This window comes from Embiotoca jacksoni, unplaced genomic scaffold (assembly GCF_022577435.1).
Source record: "Embiotoca jacksoni isolate LCO1_2020_lvr unplaced genomic scaffold, fEmbJac1.0.p SCAF_79, whole genome shotgun sequence".
NCBI lineage: Eukaryota > Metazoa > Chordata > Actinopteri > Embiotocidae > Embiotoca > Embiotoca jacksoni.
The window spans coordinates 685,203-703,357 of NW_027185435.1; the positions used below are offsets into that span (position 1 = coordinate 685,203).

The 18,155-nt window shown below is 43.5% G+C and overlaps 2 protein-coding genes across 4 annotated transcripts; one reads left to right on the plus strand and one right to left on the minus strand.

Moving 5' to 3' along the window:
• Positions 1-1,377: 1,377 nt before the first annotated feature.
• Positions 1,378-5,489, plus strand: fgf19 (fibroblast growth factor 19). Of its 2 annotated transcripts, XM_069177972.1 has the most exons (4): positions 1,378-1,610; positions 1,690-1,793; positions 2,072-2,155; positions 4,124-5,489. In XM_069177972.1, exons 1-4 carry the CDS (start codon positions 1,406-1,408, stop codon positions 4,436-4,438), a joined length of 708 nt encoding a protein of 235 aa, XP_069034073.1. In that variant the 5' UTR covers positions 1,378-1,405; the 3' UTR covers positions 4,439-5,489. The 2 variants fall into 2 exon arrangements, with proteins under 2 accessions (XP_069034073.1, XP_069034074.1); XM_069177973.1 differs by lacking the exon at positions 2,072-2,155.
• Positions 5,490-6,342: 853 nt separating this feature from the next.
• Positions 6,343-14,508, minus strand: LOC138215690 (apoptosis regulator BAX). 2 transcript variants are annotated; one of them, XM_069177968.1, is made up of 7 exons: positions 14,062-14,092; positions 10,564-10,612; positions 10,192-10,431; positions 9,203-9,364; positions 8,963-9,095; positions 8,087-8,191; positions 6,343-7,960 (listed from the first exon to the last, which is right to left on the minus strand). In XM_069177968.1, exons 3-7 carry the CDS (start codon positions 10,242-10,244, stop codon positions 7,862-7,864), a joined length of 552 nt encoding a protein of 183 aa, XP_069034069.1. In that variant the 5' UTR covers positions 10,245-10,431; positions 10,564-10,612; positions 14,062-14,092; the 3' UTR covers positions 6,343-7,861. The 2 variants fall into 2 exon arrangements, with proteins under 2 accessions (XP_069034069.1, XP_069034068.1); XM_069177967.1 differs by lacking the exon at positions 10,192-10,431 and having other exon boundaries at positions 14,062-14,508.
• Positions 14,509-18,155: the final 3,647 nt, after the last annotated feature.

Below are 18,155 nucleotides of genomic sequence, written 5' to 3' on the forward strand. Positions count from 1 at the left end.
TAACTACATCTAACAACCTCTAACAACCTCTAACTACCTTTAACAACCTCTAACAACCTGTAACTACCTCTAACAACCTGTAACAACCTCTAACTACCTCAAACATCCTCTAACATCCTCTAACTACCTATAAGTATCTCTAACAACCTCTAAAAAAGTGTAGCAACAACTAACAACCACTGACTACAACTGAAAACTTCTAACAACCTTCAACAACCACTAACAACCTCTAACTACATCTAACAAATTTGAACTACCTATAACAACCTTTAAAACCACTAACTATCTCTAACAACCTATAACTACCTATAACAACCTATAACTACTAATAACAACAACTAACTACCTATTACTACCTCGAACAACCTTTAACAACATCTAATAACCTTTAACTACCTCTAACAACTTCTAACAATGTCTAAGAACATCTTACTACCTGTAACAACCTTTAACTACCTGTAATTGCCTCCAACAACCTCTAACTACCTCTAACAACCTCTAACTACCTCTAACAACCTCTAACTACCTCTAGCAATCACTGACTACAAACTTCTAACAACCTTCAACAGAGGTTTTTAGGTAACCTCTGCTGCTTCTGCAGTTTTGACATACAGGCATGTGTTTTATTACAATGGTCAGAGTGTATTCAGATTTTTCACTGAAGTAAAGTAGCAAAACCACAACATCAAAATAAAGTCCTGTTCAATGGATGAATGGTTTAATCAAGATGTTACGTGTATAATCATAATAATAACAAATAATACAAATTATTATGATTATTAGTATTGTTCCTGGTCCTACACCCGGCAGGCGGTGTGTTCGGTGGTGTGTGGAGCCCCCTGCAGCATGCGTCAAGAGTTTGTGCCAAGTTCCATCAAATGCGTAAAAGCGCACGTTTCCTGCTGATCTGCCGACAGAACAAGGTTGTGACTTTGACTGAATTATTAGAGTATTCTACTTGGCTATATGCGGAATGAAAATGATCATTTCACAGGCAGTCGGAAATGAAAGCAGTCAAGCTGCTTAAAGCTGAAATGAATAAATCTTCCAGAATCCCGTTTTTCTCTCGTTGCCGATGTGAAAATGATTTTCAGCTTATTTAGAAAATGTCACGAGTTTTTTCCTCAGTGATTAGGTCAGCTGGTATTTAATATCTACCAACAGGATTCACACGATTTTTGAATGGGGTTCGTGACATGCGCGCGCGTCGGGGATCGTCTGGGGCCAACGGAGAGCTGGGATTCAGTTGGATGGCGTGCAGGGGTGTGTTGTGGTCTGCTTCTGGGAACTGGCTTTGGGAAAGAGGGTTATCTGCAGCTGATAAGGGCCCGTTTAAAAGGCTGACAGGATGAGACGGAGTTCACTGAGGCTGGAGGATCATCGATAAGGAACTATTGCACCAATCATGCCGCTGCTCGTCGTCACTCTTACCAGCCTGCTTTTTGCTGTTGGAGCTGTTTGCATGCCCCTGTCGGACCAGGGGCCCCACCTTGCCCACGGCTGGGGCCAGGTGGTCCGGCTCCGGCACCTGTACGCCGCCCGGCCGGGACTGCACCTGCTGATCAGCGGGGATGGACAAATCCACGGCTCCGCGGACCAGACTCTGTACAGTAAGTCAGACCTCAGAGAGCACAGTTCGGACTGCAGAGAGCTCGCAGGATTTTTCACTGATGAACATTTGAACTGCAGGCCTGCTGGAGATCCGTCCGGTGGATCCGGGCTGTGTGGTCATTAGAGGAGCAGCCACTGCGCGGTTCCTCTGCATGGAAGAGGACGGCAGGCTGTACTCATCGGTGAGCAGGGGACCATAATTCAATTCAATGCAATTTCAATTCAAAAATGAAATGTAATTTCAATTTAAATTTTTATACAGCGGCAAATCACAACAAAGGTTATTTCATGGCACTTAACACATTAAAGTCCTTACAGCAAAACTTTACAATATTATACAGAGAAACCAACAATTCAACAATTCCCACATAAACTAGGAGGAAAAAACTCCTCTTTAAGGGAGAAAAACCTCCAACAGAGGGAAGAAAAACTCCTTTTAACAGGAAGAAACCTCCAACAGAACCAGGATCAGAGGTGGAGAACATCTGTTAACAGAACCAGGATCAGAGGTGGAGAACATCTGTTAACAGAACCAGGATCAGAGGTGGGTGGAGCATCTGTTAACAGAACCAGGATCAGAGGTGGGTGGAGCATCTGTTAACAGAACCAGGATCAGAGGTGGGAGGAGCTTCTGTTAACAGAACCAGGATTAGAGGTGGGCGGAGCATCTGTTAACAGAACCAGGATCAGAGGTGGGCGGAGCATGTTATCAGAACCAGGATCAGAGGTGGGCGGAGCCTCTGCCAACAGAACCAGGATCAGAGGTGGGCGGAGCCTCTGCCAACAGAACCAGGATCAGAGGTGGGCGGAGCCTCTGCCTCGACCGGTTGGGGTGAGAGGAGAGCAGAGAGAGAAAAGGACAGCATAGAGATAGAAGAGAAGAACTGTCACTGGCGAATGACTTCATCAGATGTTCAATATGACAAAGTGTATAAATCAAAAACAAACTTAAATAGTGGTGTCACTTCCTCAAATGTAAAAACCTTTAACTCACATCTGAAACACAATAAATAAACAACATCTTCTATGAAACATAAAAGCCAACACATTAATTAATTAAACTATTAAATATTAGAAGGATCACATTTAACACAAAACAGCCACGTCAACAAATCCAAAGGAATAAATAAGCATCAGTGAAGGCACTAAAAAGTAGAAATGAGTTATCAAAAGTATTTAATAGTATCAAGTTGACATTTATTAGGAATTGATTTTTCCTGCCAGGTCAGTTTTATGTGATAAATCCTTTTAAAAAGGATTTTCCTTTCATAGCCGTTTCCTCCTCACCTCTCCACCTTCACTCAGCAGCTCCTGTTGGTCACTGCAGCCACACAAAAAGAGAAACTCACAAAGACTTGACACTTGACTTGTCCTGGATGTAAATCTTTGAATCACTGCAGAGTTTATTCTGCATCCGCTGCTGGTCGTTCACAGAGCGACCGAGCTGCTCAGACCTGCTGGCTATCATCTGCAGCTGCTTCCTGTGTGTTCCTGTGTGAATATACTGCAGCAGCTCATTGGCTGATGGATAACTGTTGTTGCATTTCATGCAACTGTAGGAGGCTAACTCGGCACAGACAGCCGCAATGAAACCATGACAACATAAGTAAATCCACTCATGCTTTCATCTGACAGGAGCTCCTCTCAGAGCCTGAACTTCCTCCTCCTCCATCTCTGCAGCTCTTTAACTCCAGCTGCTTCCTCTGCTCCTCTCAGCATCAACACTTAAACTGACCTCTTTAACTTTTTTCAGCTTCAGCTCACAGCAGTAAATAAACTGCTGAAGCTAACTTCTCATTCAGGATGACTGAAATGTGCTCAAATCAAGGAGTGTAAAACAATGGTGGTCTCTTAATAAACTGCACCTTTTTAGAAACTTGCAAAGAAATCCCATAAAAAGTGCACGTTTTCTCCAGAAAGGACAGACAGTCAATGTTCGGACACCTCCGGCCGCTGCAGACCGGACGTGTCCTCGGCTCGTCGTATGTTGTTAACCAGTCCGCATGTCCAGAAAACACTGCACGGCGGCAGTCATTCATTGAAACGGAGGAGCGGGTCATGGACCTTTGTCCAGCGTGGTGCAGGACGGATGTGTTTGCACAGTGGAAAAGCTGAATGAAAAGCAGCAGCAACAACAACCTTGACCTCTGGCTGGCAGCCTCGGGCCAAAGCAAACATCCATCCAATCGCTGGCAGCAGCGTTCACCTCGTTACTTAAAAACACTGGGAGGGCTGCAGAAACAACTCATCATATCACAGATCACATTATAATATCAGGAAATAAAAGAGAATAGAATACAATGAAATAGAATTAAGTAGAATACAATAAAAGAGAATAGAATAGCATTAAATCAAATATCGTCCACCTGGAGGAGGAACGTCTGCTGCAGATAAAGAAGGAGCAGCAAACAGAAACAACCCAAACCGACACCCTTCACCACAACAGTCCCACTTGTCTTCCAGTGTCCACGCTGAAGTCTTTGTCTCTGTGCACGTGTGCGTTGTGTTGCAGCCGACCTACAGCCGAGAGGACTGCACCTTCAGAGAGCACGTCCTGCCGGACGGGTACAACACCTACGTCTCCGACCGGCACAGAGCGCTGCTCAGTCTGGGAAACCAGCGGCAGAGGCTGCAGAGCTCCGACCGAGGAGTCCCCGCTCTGGCCCGGTTCCTCCCCAGGATCAGCACCCTGGCTCAGACCTCGTTCCCCGGACCGGACCTACGGGACCGGCCGAGTGCAGCTCAGACTGAGGAACCTGTGGATGCCATGGACTCGTTTGGGAAGCTCTCCCAGATCATTCACAGTCCCAGCTTCCACAAGAGATGACATGGATGTGTGTCCCGGGGTGTCCATGCACTCCTCCCTGAATGTTGGAACCTGACTGCATGTCCAGCCAGCCTGCAGCCGGGACGTCCAGCCAGACGGCCTGGACAGGAAAGAAGGAGAGAGTGACATCACTCTCAGTGAACAGACAGCAGGTGTGAGCTCATTCCTCACACACACACACACACACACACACACACACACACACACACACACACACACAGACACACACACACACACACACACACACACACACACAGACACACACACAGACACACACACACACAGACACACACAGACACACAGACACACACACAGACACACACACACAGACACACACACACACACAGACACACACACATACACACACACACACACACAGACACACACACAGACACACACACACACACACACACACACACAGACACACACAGACACACAGACACACACACAGACACACACACACAGACACACACACACACAGACACACACACACACACACAGACACACACACAGACACACACACAGACACACACACACAGACACACACAGACACACAGACACACACACAGACACACACACACAGACACACACACACACAGACACACACACACACACAGACACACACACATACACACACACACACACACACACACACACACACACAGACACACACACACACACACACACACACACACAGAGCAGCAGCTGCAGACAGATGAGGGAACGCCACCGATCTGAAGGTCAAGACAGCAAGAAGGACTTTAAAGGAACAATCCGACCTTCTGATCCGCTCACCTGCAGGTTGTCAACACGACAACAAGACAACACGCGTGTCCCAACTGTGTTCCTGTCAGCCAGTTTCCTGCCTCCCTGAACTGGAGAGGAGGAAGACTTCTCTACCAGGAGATGAAGGTGAGGACGTGGTGATGTCAGAGGGACAGGACGGTAAAAATACCTTTTTTATAGTATGCTGGTCTATTGTTGTATTTATTTGGTTATTTAAGTGTAAAAACCTTCACTGACTTTGTTTCCTTGTTCATAAAGTTGTCTCAATGAAACAAATGCGTTCTCCGTGTGTATCAGTTCTTTCATGATGGAAATAGTTTTATCATTTAACAAAATGTATGTATAAACATTCACTGTATTTTAATCATAAGCACTCGTCTACATATTATTGTGTTGGAATAATTATTAACTAAATGAAGAGAATCTGATCTCAGGTCCACTGACTGATGCATCACAGCGTTTAAAGACCGTGTGCATTAATTATTGTAATTATTGTAATAATGGAAGTCTCTGTAAAAAGGCCCACTAGTGACCCCTACAGGCGGCAACACAAATTACACCCAAAACACTGAAATACAGAAAAACAAGTTAATAAGTAATAGAAATAGGAAGTTCATTAAAATAATGAGCAAATAGAACTAAATTAAAAAATAATATTAATGCAAATGTGAAGGTTATCGCATCATTAAGTTAAGAAAAAAGTAGTGATGCTGTGTAAAATGGAAATAAAAAACACTGTGATGACTTTCTCCGAAACAGGTTCATAATAGTTTACATGATATTCAGTTTCTTTAACCCATATAAAGATCGTAAAGATGATTCTCCTGTTGCAAAGTTGAAATGTTGTCACGGTTCAGATTGTTCCAAAGATCTGCAGCTTTAAAATGGTGTTTGAATGCATTTGAAGGAGAATAAAACAAAGATCTGAGGATGATGTTAGGAAAGTAGATTATAGGTGAGGACTGATGGACTCAACTCTGGGTCACGTTTCTGTGAAGAAATCTAAATTCAGACTGATTTTTATCAGAACAGGAGAGTTTCTCCTCCTCGCACCGTCAACATGAATAAATTAGGACTTAATGATCAGAACTTCAGATTGTTCACACTGTGACACTGAGCAGCATAACACCATTTAAATTTATTCAATCAAATCATTTCTCCAATAAAACATTATTCCTCAGGTCTCATTATAAAGAAGGAGACGGCAGATAAATAGTGTGATTCCCTCTCAAAGTGCACCGTCAGTCCGGGAGAAATACTGGACAGGAGCTCCAGAGGAGCAGAGAGCAGCTCCCAGGTCAGCAGGAGGTCCTCAGCAGGAGGTCCTGAACAGGAAGTGCCTCATCCAACCATCACACACATCCACGCTGCCACAGGATGAAGCACCAGTTTAAACAATGAGCCAGAGAGGTCTCCTGGTCTCCACAGCTCCCTCTGCTGGTCACTGGAAGAGTTTTAAAAGTCCAGGGCATAAATAAAAACAGAAGTTTTACAGCTTTAAAAATGGATCAGCATGTGTTCATCTTGATGTGGCTCCTCTGTTATAGAGTAAGTTAGATTGAGCTCCGTACTGTCGAGTCCAACAGGATGAAGTGATGCTTCCACTCAGCTTCAGATCAGTTTAAAATCCTTGTGGAGACAAAAAACACTCCTTTTCTTCTCATCAAACAACAAAAGAAGGAAACAGAGACATTTAGACAGCGCCGGCAGGAGGTCAGAGGTCAGAGGTCAGCAGCTGGTTTCAGATTAAGTGAAAGGTGCTGTAATGATGCTGCATGACTTTCACCTGTCAATCACAGGTCAGTGTGGAGGTGGGAGGAGACAGACACAGACACACACACACACACACACACACACACACACACACACACACACACACACACACACACACACACACACAGAGGAAACGGGTCAGTTCAATGACCAGAACCAAAGAACTAAAAGTCAGAAGGGAGATGTAAGAAACCGTCCAATCAGAAAAATCCTCAGCTGAGAGTCACTCCTGAAGAGGACGTCTCGGTAGAGGACGTCTCGGTAGAGGACGTCTGTCCCCGCGACCTGAACTGGACTTGAGACAGTTTAACCCATTGACACCAGGAGCCTCCGACTGTTCTTCCTCTCAGATCTACGTGATGCTGGAACATTTACACACAGCTGAGCTCCACCCAACAACAACAAACGACACAACCATCAGGTCTAAACACCATCATTAAAAGTTCAGACACACGAGAGCATCGAATCACGAGACGACGTCCAGGTCTGGACGAGGACCACAGAGTCCCCAGACGGCTCCTGGAGACGGAGACGGAGCATTATAGGAAGTTCTCCGAGACAGGACACGTCTGTGGACTGTGTGTCCCCTCGTACGATGTCCCAGTCTGTCCCCATGAACCCTGTCTGCTCTGAGCCTCTAACACTGATGATCTGCTGGTGAGGACAGAGACAATCAGAGGATAGAGACATCAGAGGACAGAGACAATCAGAGGACAACTGGCTGTAAAGACCCTGTGATGTTCTGTGAACCTGAGGGGACAGGAGGTGTCTATCCCTCTGACTCCGCCTCCTCTCATGAAGGAGAGATTATAAAAATGTCTTTGTGTCTCTCGGAGACGGAGCTGCTGTCCCGACCGAGACGTCTCAGCGTGTCCTCCTGTAGTAGACGAAGGCTGCCAGCAGCAGCACGGAGGCTGCGAAGGTTGCTGCCCTCCAGCGAGAGAAGCTCTGGATCACCCCCTCCTGGAGGAGGACGGAAGAGGAGGAGGAGGAGAGGGGGGGGGGGGGGTAGGATCATCATTAAGATCATCATCATCACCACCATCATCATCAGCTCACAGGTGACCTTCGACCCCCAGAGCCACTCACCCAGCCCCCCTGCTGCACCAGCCAGGGGTAGAGCTGCTCCCGGATCACTTGCAGCACCCAGCTGATGACCTGCCGGATGTTCTCCAGATGGTTGGTGGTCAGAGCCTTGAAAGAAGAACACAGTCAGTGACCGACGACATCCAGTTTAAATATGAACACTGGAAACAGGTGATCATAAAGAAAACTAACAGGTGTCAGCTGATGTCATCAACCATCAGTGATGTCATCATCCATCAGTGATGTCATCGTTGGTTTGTGAACGTTATGAATCCTCCAGTTCAGATTCTGTCCGTCACCATCTTTGCTAGTTCGGAGCGGTTTGGAGCAGGAAGTGACCATATTTGGACGAGCTGGGGGAGGAGCCAGCGGTGGATCTGACCAATCTGATTGGAAACCTGACGATACTACGTCCCGCCCACCGATAGCTGTAACCTGACTGCACCACAGGCCTGTCAATCAAACAGACACGCCCCCAAAAACAGGTCTTCTTGAATCTTCTTTTCTAATGAATGAGGGATTATTTTCAGATGGACCTCCAGAAAACTAATAAGAAGGAGTGACTTTAGCTAACAACACCGAGATAACTGATGGACACATTTTATTCACTTTGGATTTGATGAGAGAAGTTGAATGGGAGTCTATGGAGCCGGAGGCTTTTTGGAGCCGACCTCTAGTGGCACTCGCTGGTATTGCAGCTGAAGACACTTCTGGATCGGAACCATTTTACAGACCTGAAGCTACGAACTCTTTTATAAACAGTTCGTGGTTCAGACACCAGCTGACATGAACAGCTCCAGTGTGTGCACCTGCTGCAGGTTACAGCACTGTGCTGCCCCCTAGTGGCTGCCTGAGGAACTATATCTACCTGCTGGTTACCTTGTAGATGAGTCTGTAGGCCAGATGGAAGAGCGCCACCACTCGACCCCAGTTGATGCCGTCGGCAAAGATGCTCCGGGCCACCGTCATGAAGATGTCCTGAGCACAGTTCCCCTGGACCTGGTTGATGAGCCTGACGGGACCAACGGACACGTTCAACACAACAAACGTACCGACTGGAACATACTAAGAGGAAGAGGAAGAGGAGGAGGAGGAAGAGGAGGAGGAGCTACATCTCACCTCTGCAGCTCAGCATTCCTGTTCAGGTCATCAGCGATCTTCAGCAGCTGCTCCACCACCTCTTTGATCTGAGGATCCTGCTGTTCATCTGGACGTCCTCCCAGATCCTCGGAGCGCACGTTCCGACCCGGGTCCTCCGTGTTTATACGCTCGATCACATACCTGACACACAACACAGACATCAGCAGGACAGACAGACATCAGCAGGACAGACAGACATCAGCAGGACAGACAGACATCAGCAGGACAGACAGACATCAGCAGGACAGACAGACATCAGTAGGACAGACAGACATTAGCAGGACAGACAGACATCAGTAGGACAGACAGACATTAGCAGGACAGACAGACAGCAGCAGGACAGACAGACAGCAGTAGGACAGACAGACATTAGCAGGACAGACAGACATCAGCAGGACAGACAGACAGCAGTAGGACAGACAGACATTAGCAGGACAGACAGACAGCAGCAGGACAGACAGACATCAGCAGGACAGACAGCAGCATGAGTCCCTCTTCATTCTCAACATCCTGTCAGAGACTCTTTACAAACCAACTCAGAAACAATCAGTTCAGAACCTCATTCTTGAGTCAATTCACTAATTTATCAGTTTAAATATTAGAAATAAATCAGGTGCAAGTAGAAACGTTTCAGAGGAAACATCCAGGACCTGTTGATGATCTTATTAACCGAGCAGCTGATACCCTCAGCCTCCACAGCGCCCCCTTCAGGTAACTCATCAGAGGAACTTCATTCCCAGCAGGGTGTTTCAAACCAGTCAACTGTCAGAGCAGCTGATCTCTGAATCCAGTTTAGGATTCAGGTTCAATCACTTCCATCAACCCTCCTGTAGGACGGAGCTGGTGTCTGAGAGGACACGAGGAGACGGCAGCGACTCCTACAGACGGTCACACAACTTTTAGGGCAGACTTGAAAAACATGTCCTGATGCAAACATCGATGTTTCCCTGCCAACGTCCCTCACACACCTGATCATGTCCTGCAGCTTCACCCGAGTCACTCCGTTCCAGCAGCAACTCATCGACAGGAACACGATGAAGGTGGAACCACGGCCTCACGTTTAACTTCCTCAATCAATAACTCCTTAAATAAAGTTCAAAAACTCGGACAACGTTTCATCCCTGGTTCAGAAAGCTGGACAACGAGCTGCGGCCTGGTGGATCAGACCGGGTGAGAGCGTGCTGCAGCTCCACACTGAACACTGAACACTGAACACAACACCCAATCAAGAATCAGGACCACAAACACACTCAAGTAAACACAAGGTCATTAATAATAATCACTAATTCATGTGACACGTCTCTGCTCAGATGAAGATGAAGAGTGTTGGGTGGACTCACCCTCTGAGGACCACCGCTCCCTGCTCCAAGATCTGGTCATCCACGACATCTGGAGGACACAACGCTGATCATCAGTACGTTCGGCCAGCAGAGCAACATTCATCATATTCTTTTCAAAATAAAAGATTATTCACATCAGAGATAAAACTGAGAAACCGTTAAAAAAACATCTGTAAACTGCAGCATCTACTGATAATCTATAGCAGTAGACTTTAGGATTTAACTCCACAATTCTCATCAAACCAACATAACAGTCGAGCTACAAACAAAATAATATCATTATTTTACGGCGTTACATACTTTGAGATTTTATTTATTTTTGGAGGATATGTAATTCAGACACTCCTCAACATTTGTTCTAACTGTACTTTAAATAAAGTTGGTCCCCAACAGACAGACACGCTGTCTGGACTCCAGCTGAGACCTTCATCGCCTTGTTTACAACCAGCTGCATGGAGCAGACGAAGGTCTTTAACATGCACACATTCAGTCAGCATTCACCAGCAAGGGACTCTGAAGGTTCCAACGGTCAGTGAAAGCAGCACGAGGCTGCTGGGGACCAGAGGAGACAACACCTGGACACACAGGACCTTTAACCAGATGATGTCATCGACTTCAGGTCTGATCAGCAAACACCAGCAGCACAACACTACACACAACTACACAACACAACACAACACAACACAACACAACACAACACAACACAGACCAACACAACACAACACAACACAACACAACACAACACAACACAACACAGACCAACACAACACAACACAACACAACACAACACAACACAACACAACACAGACCAACACAACACAACACAACACAACACAGACCAACACGACACAACACAACACAACACAACACAACACAGACCAACACAACACAACACAGACCAACACAACACAACACAACACAACACAACACAGACCAACACAACACAGACCAACACAACACAACACAACACAGACCAACACAACACAACACAACACAACACAGACCAACACAACACAGACCAACACGACACAACACAACACAACACAACACAGACCAACACAACACAGACCAACACGACACAACACAACACAACACAACACAGACCAACACAACACAACACAACACGACACAACACAACACAACACAGACCAACACAACACAACACAACACAACACAACACAACACAACACAACACAGACCAACACAACACAGACCAACACGACACAACACAACACAACACAACACAGACCAACACAACACAACACAACACAACACAACACAACACAGACCAACACGACACAACACAACACAACACAACACAACACAACACAACACAGACCAACACGACACAACACAACACAACACAACACAGACCAACACAACACAGACCAACACGACACAACACAACACAACACAACACAGACCAACACAACACAACACAACACAACACAACACAACACAACACAACACAGACCAACACGACACAACACAACACAACACAGACAAACACGACACAACAAAGACCAAGGCTCGGTTAGATCGTGGTTAGTTAAAGTCTCAGTTAGATCGTGGCTAGTTAAAGGCTCGGTTAGATCGTGGTTAGTTAAAGTCTCAGTTAGATCGTGGTTAGTTAAAGGCTCGGTTAGATCGTGGTTAGTTAAAGACTCGGTTAGATCGTGGCTAGTTAAAGGCTCAGTTAGATCGTGGCTAGTTAAAGGCTCGGTTAGATCGTGGTTAGTTAAAGGCTCGGTTAGATCGTGGCTAGTTAAAGACTCGGTTAGATCGTGGCTAGTTAAAGGCTAGGTTAGATCGTGGTTAGTTAAAGGCTCAGTTAGATCGTGGCTAGTTAAAGGCTCTGTTAGATCGTGGTTAGTTAAAGGCTCTGTTAGATCGTGGTTAGTTAAAGGCTCGGTTAGATCGTGGTTAGTTAAAGGCTCGGTTAGATCGTGGCTAGTTAAAGGCTCGGTTAGATCGTGGTTAGTTAAAGGCTCTGTTAGATCGTGGCTAGTTAAAGGCTCGGTTAGATCGTGGCTAGTTAAAGGCTCGGTTAGATCGTGGCTAGTTAAAGACTCGGTTAGATCGTGGTTAGTTAAAGGCTCAGTTAGATCGTGGTTAGTTAAAGGCTCGGTTAGATCGTGGCTAGTTAAAGGCTCGGTTAGATCGTGGCTAGTTAAAGGCTCGGTTAGATCGTGGCTAGTTAAAGGCTCGGTTAGATCGTGGCTAGTTAAAGGCTCGGTTAGATCGTGGTTAGTTAAAGGCTCTGTTAGATCGTGGCTAGTTAAAGGCTCGGTTAGATCGTGGCTAGTTAAAGGCTCGGTTAGATCGTGGCTAGTTAAAGACTCGGTTAGATCGTGGCTAGTTAAAGGCTCGGTTAGATCGTGGTTAGTTAAAGGCTCGGTTAGATCGTGGTTAGTTAAAGGCTCGGTTAGATCGTGGTTAGTTAAAGGCTCGGTTAGATCGTGGCTAGTTAAAGGCTCGGTTAGATCGTGGTTAGTTAAAGGCTCTGTTAGATCGTGGCTAGTTAAAGGCTCGGTTAGATCGTGGCTAGTTAAAGGCTCGGTTAGATCGTGGCTAGTTAAAGGCTCGGTTAGATCGTGGCTAGTTAAAGGCTCGGTTAGATCGTGGTTAGTTAAAGGCTCGGTTAGATCGTGGCTAGTTAAAGGCTCGGTTAGATCGTGGTTAGTTAAAGACTCGGTTAGATCGTGGCTAGTTAAAGGCTAGGTTAGATCGTGGTTAGTTAAAGACTCGGTTAGATCGTGGCTAGTTAAAGGCTCGGTTAGATCGTGGCTAGTTAAAGGCTCGGTTAGATCGTGGCTAGTTAAAGGCTCGGTTAGATCGTGGCTAGTTAAAGGCTCGGTTAGATCGTGGTTAGTTAAAGGCTCGGTTAGATCGTGGCTAGTTAAAGGCTCGGTTAGATCGTGGTTAGTTAAAGACTCGGTTAGATCGTGGCTAGTTAAAGGCTAGGTTAGATCGTGGCTAGTTAAAGGCTCGGTTAGATCGTGGTTAGTTAAAGACTCGGTTAGATCGTGGCTAGTTAAAGACTCGGTTAGATCGTGGCTAGTTAAAGGCTCGGTTAGATCGTGGTTAGTTAAAGGCTCAGTTAGATCGTGGTTAGTTAAAGGCTAGGTTAGATCGTGGTTAGTTAAAGACTCGGTTAGATCGTGGCTAGTTAAAGGCTAGGTTAGATCGTGGTTAGTTAAAGGCTCAGTTAGATCGTGGTTAGTTAAAGACTCGGTTAGATCGTGGTTAGTTAAAGGCTCAGTTAGATCGTGGTTAGTTAAAGGCTCAGTTAGATCGTGGTTAGTTAAAGGCTCAGTTAGATCGTGGTTAGTTAAAGTCTTCAATAAAGTTGGGGGAACGTATCCACGTGGAATCAAACCGGCCTGTCTTTACATAGCAAACCGCGCCGTTACCGGACAACGAACTGTTGAATGTGATATTTGTGAGTTTCGGAGAAGGGCGGCTTCAGCCGAGGAGAGCCGACATGGCTCCACATACCTTGTCCACCCGCGGCGCCCTGCGGCTCCTCTTCGTCTCTCCTCGGCTCGTCTCGGCCTTCAGACATGCCTCCAAACTTTCTGTCGGAGCGGGGAATAACACTTCAGATGTTGGTTTCCAACATTTAAAGCTGCTCAGTCGTATACAAATAGTAAAAGTCGATGGTCCGGATGTGTCCGCTCCGTGAGAAGGATCGCTCTCCACTGAAGAACACGGAAGTGACAGAAGCGCCGTGACGAGCTGCCGCGGCGGCGCGCCTCGGTTCTCCCTCCGGGCAGGAGTCCGGAAAGAAATCACGGTTCCAGAAACATGGTGTTGCCAGGAGGAAGCTGACTTAATCAGAGCAGACCAACGAAACACACTGAAGGCTTTTCACTTTCACTTGAACTGCCACAGACCAGGACTCTCCGCGTTATCACTAAATCCTCTGAACTCTCAAACGGAACCGGTAGCGGTGTCCGGTCCGGTCTGACTCCTCCCACCGTCCTCCGTGAGATGTGGAGCTCGGAGGCAGGCCGGCGTTACGACTTCGATAGAGTACTGAAAGCACCGAGTACACACACGATGTAACGAATGAATGCAAAGACCTCGTTCAATGTTGGGAAGTATACTTCAAATGTAACAGGTTACACAAAGTTACTCCGTTACGAAAGTAACGAGTATTTTAATATTACTATTTTGTTTACTTTCTATTTTAATAGGGCAGCACGGTGGTGCAGTGGTTAGCGTTGTCGCCTCACCGTCACAAGGTTCTGGGTTCGAATCCCGGCCTTCTGTGTGAGTCTGCAGGTTCTCCTTGTGCCTGCGTGGGTTCTCTCGGTTCTCCAGCTTCCTCCCACCATCCACAAACATGAACCTCAGGTTAACTGGTGGTTCTACAAATGTCCCTGAGTTGTGAATGAGAGCGTGAACGGTCTTTGTTTCCGTTTGTCTCTATGTGTCCCTGTGATGGACTGGTGATCTGTCCAGGTGAACCCTGCCTTCACTCAATGTGAGCTGGGACAGGCTCCGCCCCCCTAAACTTCCCCCCACCGCCCCTGCACAAAAGTAATGTAACTATTTTAATTAATTCACCATAGTCATGGAACCATTTTAAGCACCGCACAAAAGTAATGGAACTATTTTAAGAAACGCACAAAAGTAATGCAACTATTTTAATTAATTCACCATAGTCATGGAACCATTTTAAGCACCACACAAAAGTCATGGAACTATTTTACTGACTGAACAAAAGTAATGGAAAGATTTTAATTACTCCACCAAAGTCATGGACTTATTTTAAGCACCGCACAAAAGTTATGGAACTATTTTAAATACTGCATGAAATTCATGAAACTGTTTTAATTAATAAACAAAAGTCATGGAACTATTTTAAGCGCCGCACAAAAGTCATGGAACTATTTTAAGCACTGTACAAAATTCATGGAACTATTTTAATTGCGAAACAAAAGTCATGGAACTATTTTGAATACTGCACCAAAGTCATTAAACTATTTTAAAAACTTAACAAAAGTCATGGACCTATATTAATTACTGCACAAAAGTAATAGTACTATTTTAATTAATAAACAACAGTCAAGAAACTATTTTAATTACTGCACCAAAGTCATGGAACTATTTTAAAAACTTAACAAAAGTCATGGACCTATATTAATTACTGCACAAAAGTAATAGTACTATTTTAATTAATAAACAACAGTCAAGAAACTATTTGAATTACTACACCAAAGTCATGGAACTATTTTAAGCACCACACAAAAGTCATGGAACTATTTTAATTGCTAAACAAAAGTAATGGAACTATTTTAATTGCTAAACAAAAGTCATGGAACTATTTTAATTACTAAACAAAAGTAATGGAACTATTTTAAGCACTGCACAAAAGTCATGGAACTATTTTAAGCACCGCACAAAAGTCATGGAACTATTTTAAGCACCGCACAAAAGTCATTAAACTGTTTTAATTACTGAACAATAGTCATCTAGCTATTTGAATTTCTACACCAAAGTCATGGAACTATTTTAAGCACCACACAAAAGTCATGGAACTATTTTAATTGCTAAACAAAAGTCATGAAACTATTTTAATTACTAAACAAAACTAATGGAACTATTTTAAGCACTGCACGAAAGTCATGGAACTATTTTAATTACTGAAAAAAAGTCATGGAACTATTTTAATTACTGCACCAAAGTAATGGAACTATTTTAATTACTTCATCGTAGTCATGGAACTATTTTAAATACTGCACAAAAGTCATGGAACTATTTTAAGCACCGCACAAAAGTCATGAAACTGTTTTAATTACTGAACAAAAGTCATCGAACTATTTGAATTACAATACCAAAGTCATGGAACTATTTTAAGCACCACACAAAAGTCATGGAACTATTTTAATTGCTAAACAAAACTCATGAAACTATTTTAATTACTAAACAAAAGTAATGGAACTATTTTAAGCACTGCACAAAAGTCATGGAACTATTTTAATTATTCCACCAAAGTCATGGAACTATTTTAAGCAACACACAAAAGTCATGAAACTGTTTTAATTACTGAAAAAAAGTCATGGGACTATTTTAATTACTGCACCAAAGTAATGGAACTATTTTAATTACTTCATCGTAGTCATGGAACTATTTTAAATACTTCACAAAAGTCATGGAACTATTTTAAGCACTATACAAAAGTCATGGAACTATTTTAAGCAATGCACAAAAGTCATGAAACTGTTTTAATTACTGAACAAAAGTCATCAAACTATTTGAATTCCAATACCAAAGTCATGGACCTATTTTAAGCACTGCACAAAAGTCATGGAACTATTTTAATTGTGAAACAAAAGTCATGGACCTATTTTAATTACTGCACAAAAGTAAAGTAACTATTTTAATTAATAATCAACAGTCATCGAGCTATTTTAATTACTGCAGAAAGTAATGAAAACATTTTAATTACTCCACCAAAGTCATAGAACTATTTTATGCACTACACAAAAGTCATTAAATTATTTTAATTACTGAACAAAAGTAATGGAACTATTTTAAGCACTGCATAAAAGTCATGGAACTATTTTAATTACTACACCAAAGTCATGGAACTATTTTAAGCACCGCACAAAAGTCATATAACTATTTTAATTACTCCACCAAAGTCATGTAACTATTTTAAGCACCACACAAAAGTCATGGAACTATTTTAATTACTGAACAAAAGTCATGTGACTATTTTAATTGCTAAACAAAAGTAATGGAACTATTTTAAGCACTGCACAAAAGTCATGAAACTGTTTCAATTACTGAACAAAAGTCATGGAACTATTTGAATTACTGCACCAAAGTCATGGAACTATTTTAAGCACACACAAAAGTCATAGAACTATTTTAATTGCTAAATAAAAGTCATGAAACTATTTTAATTACTGAACAAAAGTAATGGAACTATTTTAAGCACTGCACAAAAGTCATGGAACTATTTTAATTGCGAAACAAAAGTCATGGACCTATTTTAATTTCTGCACAAAATTAAAGTAGCTGTTTTAATTAATTAACAACAGTCATCGAAATATTTTAATTACTGCAGAAAATAATGAAAATATTTTAATTACTCCACCAAAGTAATGCAACTATTTTAATTACTGCACCATACTCATGGAACTATTTGAAACACCACACAAAAGTCATGAAACTGTTTTCATTACTGAACAAAGGTAATGCAACTATTTTAATTACTCCACCAAAGTCATGTAACTATTTTAAGCACCACACAAAAGTCATAGAATTATTTTAATTACTCCACCAAATTCATTGAACTATTTTAAGTACCGCACAAAAGTCATGGAACTATTTTAATTACTGAACAAAAGTCATGGGAATATTTTAATTGCTAAACAAAAGTAATGGAACTATTTTAATTACTGAACAAAAGTCATCAAACTATTTGAATTCCTATACCAAAGTCAAGGACCTATTTTAAGCACTGCACAAAAGTCATGGAACTATTTTAATTGTGAAACAAAAGTCATGGACCTATTTTAATTACTGCACAAAAGTAAAGTAACTATTTTAATTAATAATCAACAGTCATCGAGCTA